The sequence below is a fragment of the Paralichthys olivaceus genome, chromosome 24 (genome assembly GCF_024713975.1).
Source record: "Paralichthys olivaceus isolate ysfri-2021 chromosome 24, ASM2471397v2, whole genome shotgun sequence".
NCBI classification, from domain to species: domain Eukaryota; kingdom Metazoa; phylum Chordata; class Actinopteri; order Pleuronectiformes; family Paralichthyidae; genus Paralichthys; species Paralichthys olivaceus.
In genome coordinates, this window is record NC_091116.1 from 7,725,225 (window position 1) to 7,752,476 (window position 27,252).

Genomic DNA, 27,252 nt, shown 5'->3' on the forward strand with positions numbered 1-27,252 from the left:
GTCCTATTAACGATAACTGACCAGCAAATCTATGTGTGTGAGAGTGTGCAGAGAGAAACTCTCACAGGCTGTTCACACCTATGTGCACATTAGTGAAGTGTGAGCAGATGCCTGCAGTGGCAACACGCCTGCCACCTAGTGAGTGTTAGACTGCACTGCATGTGACCTGAGAGGGACAAAGTGCTGAATTGCTGAACTGAATCTCAGATCTGCTCAGGTGGCCTCCTTCCTGCTTACCTACACACTTTTATATTCTATTAATAGAGAAATGCCAAAGCAGAGCAAAAATCTTTGCCAGGGTGCAGTGCATGAATGAATCACAAAGAAACAGAAGAGATTGTTTCTGTCATCTTTTACGTTCTCCAGAACATTCACATTGACTTTTTTCCTTAAAAATGTTCAGGAGCCAGAGTGCATGTTCTGACTCCGGACAGTAGGTGGCAGCACGCGCCTTCTGCGCTGGTTGTGTGACGCTCCCATCAATAGAAGCAGCTGAACACTGAGGAGCAGCTGAGTGAAACAAACGTGGAGGAGTCTGAACACTCGCTGAGAGTTTGTGGTAGGAACAGATAAAGATGGACGTGGCTCTTTACCTAATAGCTGCTGCCATCCTTGTCGTGCTCATCGCGTTCGTGCTCAAGGTGCGCAGGAAAACACAGGAAGGTGAGCTAATGCTAAGTGTTAGCATCGTGTTTACCAAGCTGCTGCTCTGACATTAGGTTTTCTGAGACCTGCACGTTCACCTGTGTCATTTACTGTCCCGTGTATTTTTAATGTTCTGGTAAATATTGAAGCAGTGGAATGAAACAGAGGGGATCGAACCTGTGAAGTTTTATAGACTTCAGGCTACGTCAGCTCAGTGCTGTCAAACTACGGAAGCTGCAGGAGGTCAATACGATCTGAAATCCTCCTTTATTTACTACAACTAAGTTTGTTCAGTTCTAAACATCTCACTAAACAGAGAAGGTGCTTTGAATAACAATAATAATAATAAACACTGGATGGAATTAGTAAAATATACTTAATAATACATAAGCTCCCACTTAAAGTCAGTTATTTTATTTCTCATTTTGTATTGTAGGAAGTTCACAATACATTTGTTTGTATAGTGTTAATAATCTGTCTTAGAATATCATATATTTAAGGATAGGGCAGAATATATTTGCAATAAAAATACAATTAATAATAAAACAGGAAAAATATCTAATTTCAATATCAAAGAACTCTGTTTTTTATTCCTTTGACTAGTTTAATAGTTTACATGCTGTTCAATTTCTTTGAACAAAATGAAAATAAATGATTTGGGGATGAGTATAGGATTGTTTTAAAATACATTTTGCAGGATCCCACCAAATGTTATATTGTGTCAAGAGGTACAAGCTGGGAATGTGATGATATTCTTAGTTTTAACCATTTGTACGTGAAATGTTTCTTCATTACTTTCAAACTAAATCAAATTTATTGGAGACAGAAAAGCAGAAAGTACCTGAATCTCTGTTAGTGTTACTTTTTTAGTCTGTTTGTTTAATACCTTTAAAACTGTCATACTATTTTAAAACATTGTTTTATTTCTGTGTCAACATCAGCTCACTGAAAGCCTCAAGCATTCTGCAGCTACATTTGCACAGAAAACAAACCTATTCAGGACATCCTCAGCATTCGCATTCTATTTGTAACGTCTGAAGGTTTTTAACCTTTAACCATAAGAACAAACTGATCGTGTGCTTATTTCCCTATTCAATTTAAAATCTTTGCTGCCTTAATATAAGTCATGGTTAATGCATGAAAATTACACTATATGTTGTGTGATCAGCTGATGAGGAGCAGCAGCGGGATGTTGTTCGGGCAGTGGGGCGCCCTCAGCTCGTGGCGGAGGAGCGAGGAGCGGGTATGCCTCGCAGGAGGAGGAACCTCGCCACGGTGATGGCCAACAGACGACCACAGAGAGAAGCTGTGGAACAAGGTAAACGCAGATAACCTGTCATGTCAATGTTAATTCCAAACACTGAGATTAGGTCATCACATGTCGAGTTCAATGTTTTATACTGAGCTTCCACTCAGCTTGTGTCTTATCTGCTCATACTAGACTGTTGTCATTGTACATTCAGAAATATGTACAGTAAGGAATAACCTGCTCGTTTAGTTAACTTGAGATCATCAGGTTTTTATTGGCAAGAATCTCCATGTGCATTAAAAGATTCCTCTTCCCTCTCAGGCCAATGCATTTCTCCACTATATAAGTAGTCTTTGAAACAACAGACCCTACCAGTTTTTAGGTAATTATTTAGTAGTAAGTTATATTTCTGACTTCAGACAAGAGACATGCCTCAGATTTATGCTTTTTGTGCCACAAGATGATTATAAATGCCTCCAGCCAAACTATACAAGATGTAACAGAAAAATGTTCATATGTCAGCATCCCATTGCAGGTTTCCTACATGAATCCACTTGTGGAAAATTAAAAAAGATTTGAAATGGAAATAGTCACAAAATGCAAGGCATGTGATCTATATGATGTGTGCTGTGGATTTCAGAGGAGGAAGATGTGGAGGAAGAGGAGCCGGAACAGGAGCAGCAGACCTTCCAGCTGTCAGCAAAGGTTGGAGCCAAGAAGCAGAAGAAGCTGGAGGAGAAACAGGCCAAGAAAGCCCAGAGAGAGGTGAGAGAGATGCTGAGCTGCTCACACTGGAAACGTGACAAAATGATGGACACTTGTATTGAATTGAGTTTTTACTTCCAGGCGGAGATGGAGGAGAGGGAGGAGAGGAAGAGAATGCAGGAGCTCAGGGAGCAGGAGCGACGGCATGAAGACGAGAAGGAACGACAGCTAGAACAGAAACAGGTGACACACTCGGACCTCTCCACGACTCTTTTCTCTTTCTGTGTTTACCATGAAGAGACGCTGACTTTAAAACTGTCTGCAGGAGGAAGAGGAGCAAAGAGCCAAAGAGGAGCAGGAGCGGCGGGAAGAGGAGGAGTACTTAAAACTCAAAGCTTCCTTCATTGTAGAGGACCAGGGAGAGGAGGAGCAGCTCACTGAAGACCAGGTCCGACCAATTTCAACATCAGTTATTGTACTGAACAAATAACATTTGTTTAAAATATGACATAATAAATGTTTGTGTTCTGTTCTTAGTCACGCAACCTGCTGCAAGAATTCATTGAGTACATCGAGGTGAGACTTGCTGGCTCTACACTCTCCAGCCTTTACTGACATATGTTGATATTAGAAATAACAAGTCCCTCTGTCCTGCAGAGCTCCAAGGTCGTCCTCCTGGAGGACTTGGCTTCTCATTTCGGGATGAGGACTCAGGATGCGATCAGCAGACTGCAGGACCTGTTGGCGGAAGGCTCCCTCACAGGTGAGTGTGAGCAGGGCTGATCTGGATGTAGCTGCACAGAGTTAAGACAGAAACATGAGCTCTTATGGTTTGAATCAAGAGTTAATAAGAGAGGAATGTTGCCTTGTGTCAGAGAGAATCCCGTCCTTCCTGAATGTGAGCCGAGCATCTCGCTCATGACTCTTGGCGTTACTCCAGATCCATTTTAGCCAAAGCAGCTCTTATCTCTGAAGCTTACTGTGAACGGATATAAAAGCCTTTTTCATCTGAAGCCTGTGAAGCAGGAAATCGAAAAAAAAGGGAAAACTTTTCTGCAGCTCAAATTTATACAACGCAGGAAATGCAAACAAATGAAAGACGACAGTCAAACTAATAAACATTTTACTTTTTTTATTCAAGAGCGTGGTCTTGCAGTTTGAGACCAGGACCTATTGATTTCACATTCAGACATTGTAATGCTTTCACTCAAAATCCTGTGCTCACATCAAATAGCTTCAGCGCAGGGTTTTGAGTTTGGAGAGTAGTGTATCTCTGAAGCCAACCTACTTAATGTCTTTCTTATCTGATGCCTGTGAAGCAGGAATGCTTGTTTTTCTGCAGCTCAAATTTAAGCTTCACTACTTTCCTGACTCTGATCAACAGTCAGTGAAGCGGTAAACTAACTGTTGGCACGCTGATCATAAATGAGCTGCAGAGGTGTTTTTAAGGTGCTTTACAATTCAGTAAAACTAGTGAGGGGTCAGTGGAGCAGCAAAGAAATAATCAGCAGAAGGTGATAATTGATAGAAAACTGTTGGATGTGATGTCTTTTGGTGTAAGACTGTCGGTTGGTGAAAAGAGAAGATGTCGATGAAGACATCTAAATAAATGAATAAATGACAGTTAAAATAGGATAAGATAATCCATTATTAGACCCACAGTGGGAATAATAAGTTGTAAGTATATACAGTATATATTTATATTCAATACACACATATATGTATAAATGTATGTCATAATATGCTGGTTTACGTTTTTTCTGCAGGAGTGATTGACGACAGAGGGAAGTTTATCTCCATTACTCCAGAGGAGCTGGACTCTGTGGCTCATTTCATCCGACAGAGAGGCAGAGTGTCCATCACAGAACTGGCTCAGGCCAGTAACTCTCTCATTAACCTGACACCTGAGAGCCGCAGCGCCGCCTGATGGCTGCAGGACCACACGTCACAATAATCTGGACTCAGATCAGTGTGAGGGTTTCGCTTAACACTTGGTGGACAGCGCGTGCTGCTCTGTTGTTCTGCTTCTGGCTATAGCGTCTGGCACCTAATATTTATTATCTGCTGTGCTTCAAGTACAGACGAGCCCACAGCTCAGATGTCAGGCTGCACATAAACCAGGACTTATGTTTGATAAATAAACACATATTGACGCACTATGCACAGTGTGTGACATTAACTAACTCATGAACAGGAAAAACAATTAAAAAAATCCTGTTTGAAAGCAAGTATTTGCTTTGTCGCATCTTGTCTTGAGTTGTGTCTTATTTGTCATGTGACTTATATGGTGATGTCATCTAACAACAAAGACAAAGCACATGTCTGACACCTACATGCTGACCCCTGAAATCTATTAGCACTTCCTACAGGATCCTGTGTTCAGAGTGCGCTGCTCCATCACTGCTTTTCACACGCGTCAAAACATTTGCACCGTTAATTAAAAGTGACCTTTTACTTTTATTTGCATTGATTGAATTGAATATTACAAGAAAGACAGTTTAAAATCAGGATTATCTTTATATCTTCACTTATCTTTTTGTTCACTTCCTGTTTGGTCTCTGGTCACTTGCTCTCTGAAGTTAATTCATACACACTTATATAACTGTGTTTAGAGGAGACAACAGTCTCATCCTCATGTCCATGTAGAAGAGTTTTCTTAGATCAGCCTTTACCTTGTGTAATCACGTCAGCTTTCATCATATAAACCAAACTGTGGTATTTGCAGTTAAATTTATTACACCTTCTAATGATGAAACAATTAATTTAAAGTCCTCCAAGTTGGTCTGAGCCAGAGGCCGACTTCAGCTGGACGTCTCCTGTTCTTTATCTTGGACTCTCAGTCCACTTTGTCTCTGTTTTCCCTCAGTTATCTCCCACGTGGAGGTGGCTCCTCTATCCTGAGAACAAGAAACACACATCAGTCTCACAGTAAACGTGGAGGGAGATGCTAAGTTTTCATTTGGATCAGAGCCACTGCAGCACACCTTTATCAAAACACCCAACGGCGCCAGGTCATTTCTGATGGTGTCACAGGCTTTAAGGAGAGGGTTTCTGAGGGATGCTGTGGTCGGATCGTTCCGATGAGCGAGTGCAACCGCTCTGACTTCACTCCGGAAATGAGTGAGCTGCTCCACGATGCCCTGCAGATTCCCAGAGCTACCCCCCACAGCCTGCGGCCATGATGGCAGAAAGAAGAAGTGTCTGGTGATCATCTGAATTTGTGTTATTGTCAACCAAAAAGATGTCCCACTAACAAGTGCTGTGTGTGTATCCTAAGCCTAATATACACTCACTGAGCACTTTATTAGGAACGTGATGATTCCAAACTGGTTTCATGAACATCAGTTCATTTTGGTGGCCCCCAGAGATCTTAAGATCTTAGAGATAGCCTTAGAGAAAGTGTGAGGAGTTCAGAGGGAGTTCAGACAACGGATGGATACCCAGTGTTAGTGTAGTGTTCCTAATAACCTGCTCAGTGAGTGTGTCTTTGTCATGTGTACACATACACCATCTTCCTGCCAGATGAGAATCGCAAAATCTGCACGTCTGTATATTTTATCCACATGTTCTGACCTGACTGTTCAGCAGATCGATCCCGAACATGTCCAACACCTCTCTCATGTAGCTCACCATCGCTCCGAATACTGCAGGGCTCCGTGCCACTCCGTCGGCCTGAGCACACACGCAAACACTTTGTTATCGTTGCTTTAGTACTTTTAAATAGCCTATGCATGTTGCCACAGACCGTCTGAATTAAACTTATATATAAAGTGAAAAGACATATTATGTGATGGAATATGTACAGTGAATATATTGCACATAATATATATAAAGCCAAATCATAATATTCACATATACTGGTGAGAGACTCTGACTTGCCTGCACAATCAGCAGAACTGTAACCTTTAGTCTCTTTTATGTAATCCCAGGAGAGTCACGTGTGCAGTGAGACAGTTACTTTACCGTAGATACAGGCTGCAGCTGGCGGTTTCCATGATGAACCAGACTCATCACAGCTCCGATGGCTCTCTGGGTGTCAAAGTCGTCTGCCAAAGCTTTCACCACACTGGATTTAGTCTCAGCCAACCTGAAGAAACAAGTTGTTAATAAGTATATGGAATACATATCATTCATCACAAGTGATCACAGGAGACACATTCAGGACACAGGTCAAAGGTGTGAACAGATGAACTTAATGCTGTCTGCTTGTGATTGGATCTCTCAGGATGGATGTTCTGTTTAGGTCTGAAAAGATCCAGAGTGAGGAGAAAGCTACTACCTCTCCCAGAGAGTAGCTTCTTGTACAGGTGAACACTGCAGCTGACCCCTCATGTAGGCCTGAGCATCATGGAAGAAGGTGGAGATGGTTCCCAAAGACGCCCGAGCCTCTGACATGTTGTTGTCACTGTAGTCGATACCTGAGGAGACAGGAAATCGTGAGCATTCCACTGTTCACTACTGAGGACTTAACTGCAGTTCATGTGTGAGACAAGTCTTAACGGGTCTCGGCTAAACCATCTCATTTCCCTATGCTCTCCCTGTTTCCTGTCTCTCCTTCACTTTCAATATCTAAAAGGTAAAGGTCAAATAGTATACATCTAAAATGATTTTTTCTTACCTGATCTGTAATTTGTCAAAAGACAAAACATCCTGAATTCATTTGCAGAGTACGACTGCAGGAAATCCTGATGGAGGACAAACCAGACAGGACAGTTATTTTCAATGCAGGTGCTTATTCTCACAACAGTTACCAGGTAAAGAAATGAGTGATTCACAATGACCGTACCTTGATGGTGATGTAGTTCTTTAAAGATTTGGACATTTTCTCAGTACTGCCTTTGAGGTGTAAGTGTCCTAAAAACAAATTGGGCAAACTTTTTTCAATAACAGAAACATACAGACAAAAACAGAGCTTGGAAATCCTGTCAAAACCGTATACAGGGATCGGAAACTCAGAAATGAAAGTAGCGGAGAATCTGATTGCCAGAAGCTATAGATTCAACTCATGATATTCAGGGGATATGATCAGTGTTCAGAATCAATGTAGACTTACCTGAGTGGAGGAAGTAGTTTGCCCACTGACCACACTGGTGATAGGCTTCACTCTGAGCAACCTCGTTCTCATGGTGAGGGAAGGCCAGGTCAATGCCTCCAGAGTGGATGTCCAGCTGACTCCCGAACACACAGCTACAACCAGCACAGACACAACCACACAGTTAACTCACTGGACTGAGCAGCATGTTAATGTCATTATGACTCAGGAAAATGTAAATTATCAGTAAGTTGCTTAAACAAAAATCTAAGCACAAGCACGGGCAATTTCAGTGTGAGTGCAGGGTTTTGAGTGAAAGCAAGAGCAAAATTTGGAACATGAAAATCAATCAATCCTGCACTTAAAGACCACACTCATGCACAAGCACTAACAGTATAACTGCATATTATTTTTCTGAAATCCTTCAGCACCAAATGGGCCTCATCTTCTATGCATTGAGGACGTGGAACCTGAGGGCAGACATGTAGCATTAAGTGTTAAACAAAGCAGACAGGTTATTATGGATCCAAACCTAGAGATGGTGGAGCATTCAATATGCCAGCCAGGCCTCCCTCTGCCCCACGGAGATTCCCAGTACGGTTCCTGAGGTTTGGACTGCTTCCACAGAGCGAAATCCCTCGAGTCTCGTTTGTTTGAGCTGCCTGGAGAACCACACAGTTTGTTGTCCATTAGTAAAATGTGTACGCTCATACAATGAACTCACGCAGAACAAGCAGTGGCAGTAATCACAGAGTCAGAGAAATTGGCAGAAATCTGACAGTGAAGAGTTAAAGAAACATTTTCGTCAAAAGTCCACGGTGATGCCTTTTCCAAACATTAGTGGATGTGAACTTTTTCAAGTAAAATCTCAAACCTGAATACAAGTATATTATCTCTCCTTCAAATACTTGAAGAGTATGAACTTCCAGAGTGACATGTGTGTCCTATAATACACTGTAGCAAAATGACTGACACTACACTTACCAGGTTCTCCCTGAGAATCTACAGCTCCCACGAACTTGCCGTAACGATCCCCAATGGACTGAATGTCAAAGTACACATCACCTGCAACCAAAGCAGTTCAACAAATGGTCACTCAGGTGCTGTGGAGATGGCAGCCATTAAATGTATCAGTGAACAGACAAGTCACTTATTATTCACCTCCTTTTGTGGCATAGGCGTGTCCATTCTTGATGATCCCTTCGATGAATTTGATAATATGATGCACATTGTCAGTGACTCTTAAATACACTGCAGGAGGAATCACCTCAAAAACAACAACAGAATACAAAGACACATGAATATCCAAAATGACTTCAGGACACGAGAGGTGCAGGAAGAACGTACAACACTTTGAAGACACGTCACACACAGGAAGGATTCAAGTAAGAACCCAAATTAAAATCTCAGAGTATGAATTTCCATGTCTGTCCTTTAATACACTGTAATACACTGTAGTATACATGTGAATACAGTATGAACAGACTGTGACAAGAGAGGTAATGCATCTATAATATCCATATTTGTTTTTATCAGGAGTATCGTGACCTGACCATGATAAGTTCCTTTATTATTCCATAACTCTGTACTTCCACTATCACATGTTCTGATTAATTACTATTTCATTTAAGTAGTATGTTGTGTTTTTGCCATGTTGCAGAGTGAAGTTTTGACATGCTAAATAAATAAAATAAATAATTATGACAAACCTTTAAGGACAGCATATCCCTCTTGAATTCCTCCTCATACATTCTGGCGATGATGGTTGGAGATACATTTTCCTATCCAGACAAAGATTTTTCCAGAATGAACAAACTTTGAACATCAGAAATCATAAGAACCGATGCTGTGATCTTACCTCCAGACCTCTTCTGATGATTTTGTCATCGATGTCAGTGATCACCATGGCATGGATGACAGTGATCCCGAAGACCCTGGACAAGACCCTCTGCAGGATGTCGAACCTGACATACGAGCTGTGACAGCACACACACACACACACACACACACACACACACACACTATTCACATTTAAGACATTTACTGAATTGATCTCGTACAAAAGAGACTTGGAAGTGTGAATGTTTACCAGGCATGACCCAGGTGGGCATGGTCGTACACGGTGGGTCCACAGCTGTACCTGAGAACAACAGTGTCAGGCAGTCTGGATCTCTCTGAGTGTCAAATGAATCACATGTGGATGTTTCATACCAGGTAGCTACTCCCTCTGCAGCCACAACCAGCGGCTCTTTCTGTTTGGTCAGGCTGTTGAAAGCCTTCACGCCGGTGTCAAACCCGCTGGGTTGAATCCACTTCTTCCCAGAAACACCGCAGCGGGGCGTGTGTGGTCCCGCGACGGTGCCCGCTGCCCGGGCTCCGCTCAGCACCGCCCGGCGGAGGAGCCTCGCCTCCAGCAGCACCGACCGCACCGGGTGCCCCCACATAGTGACACCTGGCTGGGGACGAAGCGGCACGAACACCCTTAGCTTAGCCTAGCCTAGCCTAGCTTAGCCCTAGCTTAGCTGCTGTGCAGCGTTGGCAAACGATACAGGGAGTAAGTTTAAATTTAAGCTTAAGCTAAATACTTTTTAATCAACATATTCAACATCCATTACTCAGAGATATTTACTATTACTCTGCTGTCATGCGTCACCTCCGCACTTCCCGCGAGAGTCTGATGCCGGAAGTGTTCACGCGTATCATGTGATTTGCTTCTACGGGCACACACTGCTCGTGAGCAGCCATGGCAGAGTAAGTCAGCGACACTGTAAGGTTATTGTTTTGAGAAGAAGAACACGGTGAGTGCACGGGAGGCTGTGGAAGATGCAGAACGTCATCAACACGGTGAAAGGCACCGCGCTGGGAGTGGCGGAGTTCCTCACTCCTGTGCTGAAGGTAAACTCCACCCTGCAGGAGCTAGCTTGTTGATAGGTGGTGGTGGCTAGTGAGAGATGTCATGGCCACAGCAGCAGTAACACGCTGCACACCGTTTGTTTTTGTTGCTGTCATTCGATCAGAGCTAGTGGTCGATCCACTGGTCCTTCTGTCCGTCAATGCCACACTGAACTTCTGTTGACAGTCACATGCTAATGGTGCAACTTCCCTCTGATGTGGTTTTGGTTTTCATCACAGGAATCTAAATTCAAAGAGACTGGAGTCATTACACCAGAGGAGGTGAGGACATGTTTTCAGTGGGTTAATCCATATAAATACTCTAAATCACTCAGCCCATCTGTAAGTGTGATTCATGTGTGATATTTTCTGTTTGTGTGTAGTTTGTAGCAGCTGGAGATCACTTGGTCCACCATTGCCCAACATGGAAATGGTGAGTGTCCGTCTCATGCATAGTATGATTTCGACATGGTTTGTACCCCTTCCAATAGGATGTGGAAGCATGATTGATGTTTGGCAGAGTTGTCACATGATGATGATGATGATGATGACTTTCAAATATCTGATTGTCTAAACTTTGCTCCTCTAACACCAAAACAGTTGTGTGTAAAACTAAACGTGGAAGTGGGTTCATTTTAAAGCCAATGCATATCTCCCCTTAAATGCAATCAACAGCTCTAAATTGCACAAACTGTCATAGATATCAGTCCCCTAAATATGTCCCATTTTCCCATCAAGAGTCACACAAGATTCTCTGACAAATCGAAAAAATGTTGGAAATTGCCATATAAACCATCGGTAATATGGATCCACAACAAAGTTTAATTTGTTTTTCCCTGACCCATACTGCATCCCTCCACCATGTGTTGTTGTATTCCGTTCAGTACTTTTTGTGTAATTCTGCTAACTAACGCATGAACAAACGCAGATGAAAACATAACCTCCTTGGCAGAGGTAATGATGAGCACCAAACCTATGGCTGGAGAAATAATAATATGTTCCCGATTCCGTCTCTCTTTAGGGCTGCAGGAGAAGAGGTGAAGGTGAAGCCATATTTGCCGCAGGATAAACAGTTCCTCCTGACACGCAATGGTAAGAGGTGGATTGTTTCTCTGTTTATTATTTGTGATCATAAACCGCTCCCTGCAGCTTTCCTCTTGAACAATCAGTTTTACTAAATTTTATTTACATTGTGCCACACACATATTTTCTTATTTGGCTTATATGTATGTATTATTATGTTTTATAATTTAATTGTTGGGATTTTGCAAGACATTTCAGTTACATTAGCTGCATATAATCGTAACTGATTAATCTCTTCCCCTTAACCATTCTGTGCATTTATTTTGCAAACAAAGACAGATTTAGTTTGACAAGCCAACAATCACTGTTACCACATAACCACTTTCTGTTCCTGCTGTCCCCTTTTACTTTTGCTTTTTTGTGTTCCTCTCTTCATCCCTGTGTGCTCACTCTGTGTGCGGTCTTGCAGTTCCCTGTTACAAGCGTTGTAAACAGATGGAGTATTCAGACGAGCTGGAAGCCATCATAGAGGAGGATGATGGAGACGGAGGATGGGTGGACACTTACCACAACTCAGGTTGGACTCAATATCTTTGTCAGTATTCATACTCTGCTGCATTATATTCGGGACATGGATCAACTAGCTCTGTGACTTTAACTCACACAATATTATAGCTGATCTCTATGTGTTGCGTTAAACAGCGTGAAGCAACTGCATATTTGTCAATTCTGAAATCGCTTGCTCATCAATTCCAGGAATCATTAATTGATGGGCATGCATACCCTGCACACACGCTGTATATACCCTAATCATATTGTGTATTTAATGTTATTGGTTGCAAAACTTAATGCATTATAACACATTTTCTGACTTCAAACAGCACACACAGTGATATAGACAGGATACTGATTTTTATGTAAATGATTCATTTGGATGAGGAGTTTGTAAAGTTGATCTGTATGTTTCATCAGGTGTGTTAGGAGCCACAGAAGCTGTACGAGAGATTTCTCTGGATAATAATAAGGTATGATGCCTGTATTTTTAGTTTTTGTATAAATTCTGGACATTTTTATTTCACACAAATCTACAAATGGCTCCTTTTTAATATGATTTCCTGCAGGACACCAATATGAACGCCAAATCTGCATCCTGCGGTGCTGCTGCTGCTGATGATGATGATGAAGATGAAGATGAAGATGGAGAAGCAGCAGACATGGAAGGTATTCATATCTCACTCATATCCATGGTAAAGAAGCAACCTGACACAGGTTGCAGTGCAAATCATGATGCCCTTCATATTGTCTTTTCAGAATATGAGGAAAGCGGCCTGTTGGAAACAGATGAGGTGATGTTCTGCAGCACATCATTTGTCTTGTGATTTTATATCGATGATCATCAGCCCGACTGATACTTTAAAATGTGCTCATGTGCAGGCGACCCTGGACACCAGAAAAATGTTAGAAACAAAACCCAAAGCAGAACCTGGGAGTGAAGATGACATCCTTCAGACTAGAACATATGACCTGTACATCACATATGATAAATACTACCAGACCCCTCGACTCTGGCTGTTTGGATATGATGAAGTACGTATGTGGTGGGACTTCAGATAGCACGAGCATTAAAATGTCTTACTCAGGAAACTATTTTGCTCATCAAGCTGGTGCGGTGTCTCCCAGGACAGGCAACCACTGACTGTAGAACAGATGTACGAGGATATCAGTCAGGATCATGTGAAGAAGACGGTCACTATCGAGAACCACCCAAATCTTCCTCCACCTGCCATGTGCTCCGTCCACCCCTGCAGGTGAGAAATTTTAGATTGCGTCATCATTATTATATGTAGATCCAGTGTGTTTTCTGTATTCTGCAAACACGTGGTGTTCAGGAGAAGACTGCACCACTCATGCTTAAGATGAAAGTAGAAAAGGGAAAGGCATTGTGTTTTTGTTTTAAGGTACACAAATTTTGGTGCAGATCCGGATCAGGCTAGATCCAGGATTTTGTTTTTGTCACCTTCTTTAACATTGTGTGTAAATTTGTATTGATTTCTAAGACAAGAATTTGTGGATTGGATGAGAAAAACTGTAAAGTTATATTTACGAGCTTGGTGCAGATCCAAATAAAAATCTTGATCTAGTGAATTTAAATCTGGTTTCAAAAGGGTATTGTTGACTATTTAAGTAACCATTTAGTCTGAAACTGAACTGGTGCAGCCTCCATTTCTAAGGGACAAACAGAATTCCTCTGGTCTATAAAGTGTCAATACTGAAATATTGCTCAGCCTTTTTGTATCTTTACTTCCATAAGGGATTCACACAAGAAGAAAAGCTCAGAGATTGTTGTGTAGTTATCAGTGCAAAGCTCTTTGATGGAGTGACTGCGTCAATAAAAATGTTATTTTAGAAGAACCTTCGGCTGATTAAAGTTTTCCTTTCAGACACGCTGAAGTGATGAAAAAGATCATCGAGACAGTGGCAGAAGGAGGAGGAGAGCTCGGCGTGCACATGTATCCTTTCATACGAATAGCCTTTAAAGATAGAGACAACCACTTACAGAATTTGTATGTTTGTAATTCTAGTTTCTTACTGATGATGAAGATGTTGTAACTTTGCTCCATGTTCCTTTGGGTTTCTCTTAACTGTGACTTTCAGGTATCTTCTGATTTTCCTCAAATTCGTTCAGGCCGTCATTCCTACAATAGAATATGACTACACGAGACACTTCACCATGTAGCTTCCTCAGTGTGCAGCTTCATCTATTTTAACATCTTGTACATGGGAAAAGATGGGAGATTATATATGTGGTCTGCTCAGGTTGCCGCCAGCTTGGGGAGTGTTTGTGTTACTCTGAGAGACTTTGTGTTGGTGCAGGACACGGTTCAAGGCATGTTTCCATTAAAGGAACAGTCTGATGTTTTGGGACACGGGCTTGTTTTCCATTAACAAAAGTCAGAGAAGGAAATTAACTTACGTTCCATCAGTTTGTGTCCAGTACAGAGATGTGTTTTGTCTAAACAGTTTCATATTGTATCTTTTTATTTAACATACAGATATGGATATGTTTACACTGTGTTCTTCCCACTTGTGATAAAGCTGATTAGACTAACCACATCCTAAACTTATCTCTGTACCAGACACATAGAGATGAAACTAACATCCTGACTCTGCTTGAAGACTCCAGACAAGGCTGTGTCCTTAAAGCTGAAATGTTCCTCTGATATTTCTCTGCAGGTTTAATGTGACCTCTGCACGGTGACCTCTCACCAAGTTCTTGTTGAGAAGATTATAAAACTCACCCCATTCCGCACTTATACTTCCCTGCTTCAGAAAACAAATGAGCCCTAGTTGTCCAAAATGTCTGTCCCTTGAGTTTGTTTTTGCCTGTTAACACAGCCAATAAGCACAGAGCATTAACTTTGCTGTGTCCAAATGATGAATGTAAGTCCAGGACTCCCTTTGCTTTTAGCTCTGTTTGGTCTCCAACACACCCTGAAGGAATTATCTGGCTTTTAGCTGCTAAATGCTCCACCATGTTTCACCAGCTGCTCTCAAATTGTGTCTGTCTGCTGTTTGCTGCTAGGCAGGTGGTGGACAGTGGCTCTTTTTCCCAAAAAATAATCCTGTAACAGCAAAACTTTTGGGTCAGGACACACACAACCAGAAATAATCAGATACAAATCCTTTAGATCGGTGGATTTGGACGGTTACGCACGTAATTGCATTCACATGGGAAAAATGTTGTGTTTTTCTGAATTAACGAAATTATTATTTCAGAATGCTGAGACAAGTTTTCATACAAAACACAGCTCTTGTTTTTATGAATTAATGAGATCCAACCTCTAATTTATCCAACTTTGAGAGATATTGAGAGATATGTGTATTTAAATAATGCTAATGGAATTGTTATGTTTGTCGGCTTTCCATGAATTTCGTTTGGCAGTATCCTGATGTGATAATTCAAAAGATTTATAGTTTATAGATATTCTAGTCATTCTGAGATAATTGTTTTGTTAATTCAGAACACACACGCACACATATATATGTAGAATCTGACAGCAGCATTGATAAAAGATTCTTGATTCTTGATAATTGTTCCCATGCTTTACTGCAGTGATTATTATTGCTTCCATTTTAATGCTCTTTGCAGGATTTATCGTCATCCGCTCTTCATGCCAGTTTGTCTTAAATCTTCATTCTCTGAATGTGTCGACGGACAGTTCTCTCACCTCTGCAGCTTGTGTGGGATCAGTGAGACATGTTTTCAGCCCTGCTTGTTCAGGTGTGATGTATCACCACCTACTGTGTCTGTACAGACTGTGACCTCAGATGTGCTGCAATATCACAAAACAACCAGATTTGTCAGTGAACATCTGTAAACCCTGTCGTTCATCAGATTGTGGATTATAATCTGCATTTGGCTCATTATATTGACATGTTTCTGACAGCTCTTACTCAACTAAATACATTAATGAGCTTCAGTGATTCCTGCTTTTATTTCCTCGTCTGTTGGTTGGATAAAATACTCTCTCTGTACTGTCTGTTGCTCCAGTGTCCAGATCTAACATGCTCCGTGGTAACACTTGAACATTTTAAACTAATGCACATTTATCAATAAAGAGTTTCCCAAATATTGTAAACAGAATGTTGTTTGTGCATTTATTCATTTGGATGTAAAATCCCCTCTAGTTCCTCGTTAAGTCTCCTTCAAAATAAACACAAGTATATGTAAATAGTAAAACATCTGGGCCATTAAGGCGAGAATACAGGCAACAATATTGTTCTTTCCTCCACTGGTCAATATTTAAGACAATTGGAGAGAAAACATTTAAAAAACGTTTGTTTTACTTCGCTCTCTGTTTTTACATTTCAATAAAAATATGAATCTTTAAAAGCTTGTTTTCTGAAACCTACTTTTTCACCCTGAGCTAACTTTACAGTTTTATTCCAAATTTTATTCTGAAGTGTTGCACAAAGGTTTTGTAATGTCTCATTTACAGACTTGTTTTAATTTAAAAATATGTTGACAGAAGCAGAAGAAGAAAGAGGAAGAGAAGAAGAAGAACCAGGAGGAGGAGAAGAAGAAAGAGGAAGAGAAGAAGAAGAAGAACGGGGAGGAGAAGAAGAAAAAGAAGCAGAAGAAAAACGAGGAGGAGAAGAAGAAGAAGGAAAATAAGTAGAAGACTTTTTGACTTTTAAATAACTTTATTTAAGACACATTGTCGAAAAAGTTCTTAATTACTCAACAAATTTGGAAAAGGCAAAGGGATAAAACCATTATATACACGCACACATCAGACACCAACCCTCAAGAGTTCAAACCAGAGCCTGGTTCTCCCCCAGTGAGCACAGGAGCTGTCTCACCCCCCACACAGCCCTGAAACCCTCCAAATTGTTAGTCAGTGTAAAATACGCATGTTCAATACTCGAGCTGCCACCAAACCCCTCACACGGCGCCGCGGATCCGTCCAGCCTCTCCCAGCCATTTTGTTTTTACGACTAATCCAGGTTGCCACCTTTGCATTAGAAAAAAGAAAATTCATTAAAACCATGGTAGGTTTTTTTCTTGCTGTGTATTTGGGTCCAAACACAAAAAGTGGCAAAGAGAAAACCTCTCCTAACCCCCCCACCCACTCCTGCAGCTGCTTGAACATGTCCGCTAACCTGGGACAGGACACCACTAAGTGCTCCAGGGTCTCAGGCAGTGAACAGAATGGACACCCCCCCCTCAGTGCTTGGGTCCAGGTGAGCTCTGTATCTGTTTGTAGCTGGAGCTCCATGTATAATTCTCCACTGGATGTCTGCCACCCGTCTCTCCACGGGAGGTTTCTACAGGACCCGCCAGCTGCCACTAGGGGAATAGTCTGAGCCAGAAACCTCAGTCCGCCTGGACTCCCTGACTCCTGCGAGAGAGCGACGGTTCAGGAGCTTCACGCAGCTGTGGTGCAGTAGTTTCCCTGCACAGGTGTTGGAGGTGCCCAGTGCTGGAGTCCTGAGGGTTAGCAGTCGGCCGCTCTCTTCTCTCCACCCCCCCACTGCAGGACTCACCTTCAGGATAGGGAAAACAGATTCTTTTGTTCTGGTCCACTGGTCTGCCTGACTTTTGTTTTGGGCGAAGTTCTTCAGAGCTTGGGGCAGCGCCTGCCACACCTCGTCCACGAGGCTCCGCAGCACTCTGGTGGATCTAATTCCTGTCACCTCCGCCAGCCTCTCAAGTGTCGTCCGGGTCAGGTGGCCCTGCTTCACTATTCCTGCCTCCCTGAACTTTTCCTTCACCGTTGTGCATGTCAGGACTGAGGTAACTAGGAAACCATTGTCAAACAGTGGCTCCTCAAAGAGCCACATCCCAGGCGTGGGGTCAGGAGGCCTCTTGAAAAGGAGCGTCCTCCATGCATCCATCACCGAGGTATGAAACTCAGTGAGTGCAGTTAGTTTGTGCTGCGGAGAGTTCAACAGGAAGAAGAAGAAAAAAGATGTAAAAGAAGAACGAGGAGGAGAAGAAGAAGAAAAAGAAGTAGAAGAAGAACAAAAAGAAGCAGAAGAAGAACGAGTAGGAGAAGAAGAACGAGGAGAAGAAGAAGAAGAACGAGGAGGAGAAGAAGAACGAGGAGGAGAAGAAGAAGAAAAAGAAGTAAAAGAAGAACGAGGAGGAGAAGAAGAAGAATTAAAAAGAAGAAGAACGAGGAGAAGAAGAAGAAGAACGAGGAGGAGAAGAAGAAGAACGAGGAGGAGAACAAAAAGAAGCAGAAGAAGAACGAGAAGGAGGATGAGGAGAGGAAGAAGAAGGAAGAGAAGAAGAACAAAATGAAGCAGAAGAAGAACGAGGAGGGGAAAGAGGAGGATGAGGAGAAGAAGTAGAAGGAGAACATTGGCATCCCCTACACTGCCGAAGCGGCTGCTCCATATTCACACCAGCAGGTGGCGGTGGTGCGCCTACAGGCTCCCGTCACCTCCACCAGAGAAGAAGCAGACAAGTGCGTGTGCGGTGTGTGTGTGCATGAGTCGCAGTGTGTGTGTGTGAGCATGAGTGAGTGTGGAGGTCGTGTTCACCCGACATGTCTGTTCTCTACCCGACTCTCCTGCTATGTGCGTACGGCTTCTTCTCCAACCTGCGGCCGTCGGAGCCCTTCCTCACCGCCTTCCTGATGGGGCCGGACAAGAACCTGACGGAGAGCCAGGTCAGTGTGGTTAGCATCGAACCTGTGACGCAATTACGCTGCCTGTTTCCTCATAGGCAGAATGATCCCCAGGTTGTGCGGAATAGTTAATAGTGTTTTTTTTTTTTTAACTTAACATATACGAGTTAAATGAGAATTAGACGAACGTGTTTAGTTTCAATGTCAGATGCTTTTCTCCCCATGTGACATGAGCCTGTGTGTAAAATGTTCAGTGTGTAGAGTTTAGTGACATCTAGTGGGCAATCAATAAATCAATCAATCAGATTGCATTTATAAAGAATTACCAGTGTTAAAACAGCTTGATTCTTGTTCCTCAGTGTGAAGTTAGTTTCCTGCTGTTTCCCACATTCTGTTATTTCAATTTTTATTTCCCATGCCATATCAATCCCATGGGTCTGATTTGGTTAGAAATGACTCAGGCACTGGATGAGTCCTGCGTTGTAAAGCGAGTGCCGCACTTCACAGTGTTGCAGTTGAATACCCCCCCGCCTCACTCTTAAAAAACACTTTACTGGCTGTCACTCAGGAATCAAAGGGGAGATTGCCAACCTGCTCAGTGACAGGATGTATGTTCACAGAGGCCGTAGTTGTAGTTTCTTGTTTCGCCACATCTAAAGCTGCTTGTGTCAGAGCTCGAGCGCAATCTCACACACACACACACACACACACACACACACACACACACACACACACTCCTCATCGTCTGTCGGCTGCCTCCGTGCTGCTGTGTGTCCAAGTTTCTTTACCCAAACGTACTCACAGGGAAGCCAGAAATTAGAAAACACTATGTTGTCTTGGACTTCATGTCTTTAAAATGGCTCATTCCTTTTGTTTTGTCTACTTTGTGAGGCTAGATCCAACAAATCTAGAAAAATCCTCCAGGAACACAAAGCTCAGATCCATTGGAATTTCTGGTTAATCCTTTTATAATAAGCTCAATCAGCTTAATAGAGGACGCTGGGTAAAATCTTTGAAAAAGAGGTTTTGCCCTGAATGACCTTACGAAGATAAATCACTGTATCTGTTCTTTACTTTACATGAGCTCTTACTTTTGGCTTTAACTTGGTTCAAATGATATGCTTTGAATCCTCTATACAGGGAAGGAGACAAACGGTCCCAGTGCAGTTACAGATTGCCACAGGGACATGTTATCATGCACATATATAAATGACTTTCCTGTTTGATGAATGAGAAAAACTGAAGACAGGACGTCGAGATTAGCTGTTCCTTAACACTCTGAGCAGGTCTTCTCATTTTCATCCAGCTGTGATACTGGGTCCTTCAAGCCGCTTGTAGCTAAATCCCCGATTCAACAAGAGATCAACAGAACATTTAGGCTCCAGTCATTCTACTGCATGTTAGTGTGGGGACAGTTCTTTCAAAGTAATCCCATCTCTGTCAACACAAGCATTTTGGCTACGTATCAGTTTTGAAACTAAAGCATGGTTTTAGTGTTTTCAAACTCCTCTGCTTCTGTGGCTCTAAAACTCTGGAGTAGTTTGGACGCCAAGCGTAGCCATAGCCGAGTTTGTGTGTTTTCAAATGAAAATGTAGTAGAGTGGATGTAGCCGAAGTTCCTCCAGATGCCTAAACAATCACATGAAGAATGTATAAACTTGTATGAATTCTGACCCTGAGTTCTAATGACTTATTCTTCTTCTGTTTTCTCCAGGTTGTCAGTGAAATTTTTCCAATATGGACGTATTCCTACTTGGCGTTGCTGTTCCCCGTGTTCCTGGCCACCGACTACCTCTGTTATAAACCTGTATTGGTCCTGCAGGCCATTAGCCTGGTAGTGACCTACGTCCTGTTGCTGAAGGCGCAGGGCCTGTTGGCCATGCAGCTCCTGGAGTTTTTCTTTGGGCTGGCAACAGCCTCAGAGGTGGCCTACTACTCTTACATTTATAGCGTGGTTGAGCCGGCATACTACCAAAGAGTGACGGGCTACTGCCGCAGCATTGCTCTGTTTGGCTCGGCCGCTGGGTCTCTGATCGGACAGCTTCTGCTTTCTGTGGCCAAAGCTCAGCTGCTCCACCTCGTCATTGTCACTCTGGCATCGGCCGTTGTGGCGTTTGTTGCTCCCTGGTTTCTACCAATGCCCAAGAGGAGCTTGTTCTTCCACAAGAGCTCAGCAACGTCAGAGAAGAGGCAGCCAAGCAGCAGCACACTCCTCATGACGAAGGCGGAGGATTTGGAGAGCAAAGTGCCTCTGAACAGCCATGATGCCTCCACTGTGAGTGACAAACTGCTTTATTCATGTTGAATCAGGGTAATGATGGGGATGCATCTTTACATCCACCTCTTTCCGTGCAGAAATCCAGCTCCTCTGAGGCAGAAAGCCAGAGCAGCGGTCTTGTGGAGGTGTTGCAAATGCTGTTCAAGGATTTCCTGCAGTGCTACAAGTGTCGCCCCCTGCTGGCCTGGTCAGTGTGGTGGGCTCTGGCCACTTGTGGCTACTTCCAGGTCGTCAACTATGCTCAGCCACTGTGGGAAAACATTCGTCCATCCAAGGACTATGAAATCTACAACGGCTATGTGGAGACACTGTCCACACTGTTAGGTGAGGCCTCTTTCAGTTTCCACTCTATGAGATAAAAACATCTTTGTAAAAGTGTTTTTATGGATCCAAATTTTGAGTATGAAAGTTAGACTGAAACAAATCTGATCTAAACTCGCTTTGTCTGAGGCTCAATTGAGTCAAGATTGTTTTGCAAAACCTGAAATTGACTACAGATATATTTATCTGTACACAGATACAAGTATATAGCCCAGATTTCAAACTGGCAAGCAGTCAGTCCTCCATACAGATGTGTCTACAGTGATGTGTGGGTGAACAGTCTCTAACAGCTGCTCTCTTACAGGGGCTCTGGCAGCTCTGCTGGTGGGCTACCTGCCGATATGCTGGGCTCTGTGGGGCGAACTGGTTCTGTGCGTCCTCTCCCTGCTGATGGCTGCATGTGTGTTTGTCATGGACACACTCAGACAAATCTGGCTGTGCTACGCCTCATACATCCTGTTCAGAGCCACGTACATGCTGCTCATCACAGTGGCCACGTGAGTGCAAAGAAAACACACAAAGTGGTTTTGATTTATCTGAAACTCAAACATCTGTAAACTCAGACTGCGTTAAAACAACATTATCACTTCCTGTCAGACGGCATCTGATTGCACCAACTGTTCACTATAATGTAAAAACTTCTGGTCTCTGATCCACAATAACAAGCAAATTCATCCATTGTGAATATGACTTGGTTTACAAAGTGTGGGAAAGCTGCATCACCACGCCAACAAAAAACAAACACGAGCTCAGACAAAAAGCAGGGCTGCAGGATCATGAGGGATCATGATATTTTCTTTCTGAGTTTTTCCTCTTGTTTATTAGGTTGAGGGAGGATTTGGATGTCACTCACTACGACCAACATTTACTTCTGTGCTTTCTCTCAGTGTCCTTTTCTAAACTGCTGTTTAAAGAAAAGACTCTTCCTCATGATGTTTCAATGTGCTCTGGCCCTTCAGATATCAGATTGCAGCCAGTCTCAGCATGCAGCGCTACGCCCTGGTGTTTGGAGTCAACACCTTCATGGCTCTCCTGCTGCAGTCGATGCTCACGTTTGTGGTGGTGGACTCAGCAGGCCTCGGCCTCGATGTCTTCACTCAGGTGAGGAAGTAGAAGCCCGGCCCAAAACATGGAGGCACCTGTGGTGTGTACCTTTTCTACCTCTGGTTCTGATAGTTACCTTGTTTCCTTCCCTCAGTTCCTCATCTATGGCGGCTACTTTGCAGTCATTTCCACAGTCTTCCTCATCGCTGGGCTTTTCAGACTTGCCTCCAGGAGACGCTCCAAGCAGGACGTCATGGCCAACAGCCGAGCAGAAGAGTCAGACTCTCCTCCCATCAGCGATGAGAGCCCCAGCAGATAAAACCATAATGAAACTGCTGCACTAAAGCACCAGAGCAGGGCTCACATGGTGAGCGTCAGTCTACTCTGCTGTTGCACTGTAGTAGAAAGTAGAGACTAAAACTTGAAGTCTGTGTAATGACTGTAAGCTAATCACTGTGTTCTTAAACACTCACTAAAAAATGTGGCCACTAGGGGTCAGAGCGTAGAACAATCTAAATGGCACAACAGAGGCAAATTATTGTCATACTTTTGTCATGGGAAATGTGTTGGACTCTTGTATGTAGAGGACGACACGCTGTATACACACTCTTCAGAATAATGCTAGCCAGATGTGGTGTGCCCCCCCCCCCCAAAAAAAGTGATGCCAAAGCATCCCAATCGCCTCCATGTTAGTGGATGGGACATGGACCAGACGAAAAGAAATTTTTCCCAAAGATGGTTTCTGTCATTTTAGTTCTTATCACACTGATGAATGTTCAAGTGTTCATGTCTCATTTAGATTTGGTTCTGAGTAGTTATATGATGAACTGAAATTGTCTCGCACGGCTCCATCACTTGATTGCTACTGAGCAGACTCTGGCCTCAAATGTGCAAAATCGCACCTGAGATGTGTTTGCTTCATGTCGTCCATCTTTATATACAGACCGTGGTACATTCTTTGTGTCTGATGTGGCTGCTGCTGCTAACTCCTTTAATGACAGAAACCACTTGATAGCACTTAGTCTAAACACACAGAAAAAGTGTAGTGAGTATATTCACATACGAACCTCATCGCATTTAATGTGATCCACGAGACGCAACTTTACAGATGGACTGGAATCCATTTCTATGCTTTTCCTTATTGAAGCTGATGCCTTAGACTTGATGAGCTAAAGAACAGTTGTGAATCGTACTTTATTAGTTCTAGCTCTTTGTTAAATCTGACGCCAGCCAAAAGATATGTTTCTATTTTTCTATTTATTATTTTCTCCTGTCAACTTATAGACTGTGTATTGTTTTCTAAATGATACTGGTTGGTACTGATGAGCTGTATCAGGCTTATCAATATGTGCTGTTGCTGAAAGCAATACTCATGAAGCTTGGAATGTTCCATAGGCGACCAATAATACAGTTTATGGTTTGTTGATGTGAGATGTTCAGTACAGCTGATTGACGAGTTTCTGTGTTTGAAGAAGTGCCTAAGAAAGGTCACAAATACCTGGAGCTGCTTCCTTTCTTCAAAATACATTCAGAAACATTTTCAAAACATGAGAAGATACAGTTCTTTTTAACAAATCCCATGAAAAACCAAAGCAGCACAGTTTGTTTTCCATCTTTGTGATTACCCAGTGTGTATTATGTGTGTGTATTCAGTAATTAATTGTACATCAGGCTTGAGATACACACACACACAAAACCTTTATTGTTGGTTTGACTCACACATGGGATTTGTTGACAAGAAAAAGATCTTACTCAACTTAAATAAAGCTGTGACCAAATCGCTGCCTCGAATCAACTGAATGAATTTTGAAGAAATAAACATATGGCCAAATCTATCCCTGGAGAAAAGTTATGTTACAGTATGTGACTGTTGATTTGTAGTATGTGTGTGTGTAGAGCAGATAATGTGTTTCTTTTCTACTGGCCAAATGTTCTCCTGGTTTTTTTTTTTTATTGGTAGCAAGGATCTGTGCCAGCCTTTTTTTTTTTATTAATGTCAAACTAATGTCAATACAACATCTTGATAGAAGATTTGCAGATGAATATCGGTCCCTGCTGTAGAAATAACACATTGTTTGTTTTGTAGTTAATGACAATATGAAGTGCAGAGAGTTTGCAATTGATAATGTTAGTGACAGCTTGGAAATTAGTTTAATGTTACTTAAAAATGTGTTTTCCTATCAAGAAAATACTGTATCCATGCAGTTGAAATATAACACTACTGAAATATATAATATAAGTATTTATTTATACAATAGTGTTACTTTGATTCAAAGTGGTTGGAAACACATTTGTCATTACTGTTAAGACTCGTTTTTTGTTTTTTTGAATGTGTTCATTCTGTGTTTCCTGGATAGGTTGTGGTCACACAGTCACACACAAAAATATACTTGAAAAAGTTGATGTCTATGCAATACTAATCACAAATAAACATTTCTTATGTTCTTTATAGGTATTCATTGTATTCACCTACACAAGGGGAGAGGCACAACAATGATGACTTAAAAAAGAATTCAATTCCAGACTGCTAAAGTGATGTAAGTTCAGAGACAGTGAAGGTCAAAGTGATCAATGTCAGATTTATTTCAGGGTGTCACTCGTTTCAAACTTTATACTGCAGCCCCTCTATGGACAAGCTGTCTTATACTGCCACCTAGTGGAGTTGGTGAGAACATGTTTTGATTAAAAAAATAAAGGCACAAAAATTAAAAAGCCTTTATTGTGTGGCTAATGCACGGCAAACATAAAAAATAGACATACTCATTGCGGCACACTGGCCTTCATTGGGCTCACTAACTTGAGGTGAAGAAGGACTTATATAAGCCTGATAGATACCAGGAAATAGATTCATCAATGTAGAAATAAATCTAAATGTGTGTGCTTGTGTCAGGTGAGGATCCAGATGACGGTGAGCATGGCCATGATGCCGTTGAGGACAACAACACCATAACCCATGTGGAATCTATGGTCAGATACATCTCTGTAAGGAAACACAGAAAGGCAGGCAGTGTTTAAACATGTCATCATCTGCTGTTCACTAGTGAGTTCAAACACACTGTTACCTGCGGGGGGCCAGTGCCAGCGGGGATAGGAACACCATGCCTGGCTGGTACGAGTCCAGGTAGGTGATGGTCCACGAGAAGACACAGCAGATGCATCCAACTAATACTGACAGCAAAAGGATGCTCCAGAAACCTGCGCGCATTGATGCTGCTGTTTATCAGAAATCATACTTGACTGATGTTTATATAATTAATTATATTTTTGAAATGCTAAACATTCTATTGGTGCTTTTCTATATTATCTATATTTTTCTTGATGAAAAAGTGGGACTGATATCTATGAGCGTGTGAAAATTGGTGCAGATCCAAATAAAAAATCTGGATTTAGTGGATTAGAATGTGGTTTTATATGGAGACTGTTTGGCGTTAGGTGAGAGCTCTGTAAGTGCCATTCTAGTTCCATAGAGGGTTTATTTTTGCATAAAATGTACTACACTATATTATAATTATCTTATTGATGCAGATATTGATACTACCAATACACTTATCTTGAAAGCACCGTCAAACTTGATAGAATCTGGAGTCCTTTTTGTTATAAGTGTGAGTAGAAGGACTGGACTTCAGCTCTTTATTACTGATGGAGGATTATATGGAGACCTCATGTAACTGTACACGCTGTGTAAAGAGAAGAAACGTCCTGATACTCACCCAGGATTCTCTCCTCAGTCCCATCCTCTCCTCTCACTCTCCCTGCCCGCAGCTCTGAAACAGTCACACTCAGTCAGTATCAGAGAGACAAGCAGCAGCAGCAGCATAATATCTTAAACATGATAAATATCAATGTTAGTGTGTTTTTTCATTTCATATTATCAGTCTACTTATATTGTTTTTATTTTAAGTTATTTAAGAGGTTTTATATATTTATAATGTGCCAACTTATGTCTGCTAATGTGATATACATGTACCATTTTGAAAATGAGAAGGTTATGTATTTTTTTTATTAACTCCTGTAAGTAAAAAAAAGTTAAAATAAAGAAGTGAGCCCTTCCTTGCTGTGAGATTATTTCTAACATAATGGCAGTGTTCGCTTGGGGTCCCCAATAGCCACTGGGTCCAGACTCACCAGGAAGTTTCCTCTGAACCCCGAAAACAAACTTCCACAAAGTTACTTTACAAAGTTTCAGTTTCCGCTCACACGCTCACAAACACGCGCATATGCGTGACACCTGTACGTGCACGCGTTACCTTTCAGTATGGGGTAGATGAAGGCGCACAAACAACCGACGGCGGACACACACGCCGCGGAGCCCAGAGCCGACAGGGCGACCACGGACCAGCGTTTGAGGCCGTGAAGGTGAAGGAACGGCGGATCCGCAGCCCCTGACCCGACACTCCCGGTGGGTCCCGCGGAGGGAGATCCCGGATGATCCATTTCTTTAAAAACCTCCGTGTTCCGCCGCAGACCTGATTCTCGAACTCTTCACGCTTTCGCCTCTTCCCATGTTCAGGCGGCACTTCCGCACACAGAAATGTCCCTCGGGCTGTTCCGTCTGTGTAGTTCTATTTTATTTATTTATTCACTTTTCACTGTGAGCGTTCGACGCTGTGTGGTTTCTGACAGAGATGTGTAGATAAATCTATAACCAAAGACAGAATATTAAACTGTTCGGGGTTGAGACCATAGACTGTATGTAAAGTCAGTGGGGGCGGGGCTGTCTGTCTTTAGTCTGTGGACCGAGTTGGACATGTCTTCTACGTCCTCAGATAAACTGACAGCAGCGGTCGGTAAGTGATAATATAATCTACCCCTTGTCTGTCTTCTTACCCACTATAGCTGTCAAACAGAACTTTAAAAGAGAACGAGACAGTTCACTGTTAAACTAAAACACTTTTCAACACTGTCATGTTCTTTAATAACAGTTTTC

General features: G+C 42.3%; 5 protein-coding genes across 5 annotated transcripts; 3 read left to right on the top strand and 2 right to left on the bottom strand.

Moving 5' to 3' along the window:
* The first annotated feature begins 450 nt into the window (after window positions 1-450).
* LOC109639017 (DDRGK domain-containing protein 1) lies at window positions 451-4,827 on the top strand. The gene is made up of 8 exons (XM_020102257.2): window positions 451-663; window positions 1,814-1,963; window positions 2,535-2,659; window positions 2,741-2,842; window positions 2,925-3,047; window positions 3,137-3,175; window positions 3,257-3,362; window positions 4,366-4,827. Exons 1-8 carry the CDS (start codon window positions 576-578, stop codon window positions 4,524-4,526), a joined length of 894 nt encoding a protein of 297 aa, XP_019957816.2. The 5' UTR covers window positions 451-575; the 3' UTR covers window positions 4,527-4,827.
* Window positions 4,828-5,036: 209 nt separating this feature from the next.
* On the bottom strand, window positions 5,037-10,307 carry cars2 (cysteinyl-tRNA synthetase 2, mitochondrial). Its single transcript, XM_069521437.1, has 15 exons — window positions 9,843-10,307; window positions 9,721-9,771; window positions 9,490-9,607; window positions 9,341-9,412; window positions 8,793-8,898; window positions 8,616-8,696; window positions 8,164-8,293; window positions 7,653-7,786; window positions 7,386-7,453; window positions 7,218-7,284; window positions 6,879-7,017; window positions 6,563-6,686; window positions 6,173-6,271; window positions 5,584-5,769; window positions 5,037-5,496 (listed from the first exon to the last, which is right to left on the bottom strand). The coding sequence occupies exons 1-15, from the start codon at window positions 10,073-10,075 to the stop codon at window positions 5,401-5,403; spliced, it is 1,704 nt and encodes a 567-aa protein (XP_069377538.1). The 5' UTR covers window positions 10,076-10,307; the 3' UTR covers window positions 5,037-5,400.
* On the top strand, window positions 10,302-16,191 carry atg3 (autophagy related 3). Its single transcript, XM_020102255.2, has 12 exons — window positions 10,302-10,526; window positions 10,764-10,805; window positions 10,907-10,956; window positions 11,545-11,615; window positions 12,016-12,123; window positions 12,519-12,571; window positions 12,668-12,767; window positions 12,858-12,892; window positions 12,981-13,133; window positions 13,227-13,354; window positions 13,988-14,056; window positions 14,202-16,191. The coding sequence occupies exons 1-12, from the start codon at window positions 10,455-10,457 to the stop codon at window positions 14,281-14,283; spliced, it is 963 nt and encodes a 320-aa protein (XP_019957814.1). The 5' UTR covers window positions 10,302-10,454; the 3' UTR covers window positions 14,284-16,191.
* Window positions 16,192-18,451: 2,260 nt separating this feature from the next.
* slc19a2 (solute carrier family 19 member 2) lies at window positions 18,452-26,375 on the top strand. Its single transcript, XM_020102315.2, has 7 exons — window positions 18,452-18,724; window positions 20,397-20,957; window positions 21,038-21,284; window positions 21,586-21,778; window positions 22,241-22,382; window positions 22,480-22,692; window positions 24,778-26,375. The coding sequence occupies exons 1-6, from the start codon at window positions 18,602-18,604 to the stop codon at window positions 22,642-22,644; spliced, it is 1,431 nt and encodes a 476-aa protein (XP_019957874.2). The 5' UTR covers window positions 18,452-18,601; the 3' UTR covers window positions 22,645-22,692; window positions 24,778-26,375.
* arl6ip6 (ADP-ribosylation factor-like 6 interacting protein 6) lies at window positions 24,885-27,020 on the bottom strand. Its single transcript, XM_020102317.2, has 4 exons — window positions 26,573-27,020; window positions 26,036-26,089; window positions 25,388-25,520; window positions 24,885-25,305 (listed from the first exon to the last, which is right to left on the bottom strand). Exons 1-4 carry the CDS (start codon window positions 26,757-26,759, stop codon window positions 25,212-25,214), a joined length of 468 nt encoding a protein of 155 aa, XP_019957876.1. The 5' UTR covers window positions 26,760-27,020; the 3' UTR covers window positions 24,885-25,211.
* Between the last annotated feature and the right edge of the window lie 232 nt (window positions 27,021-27,252).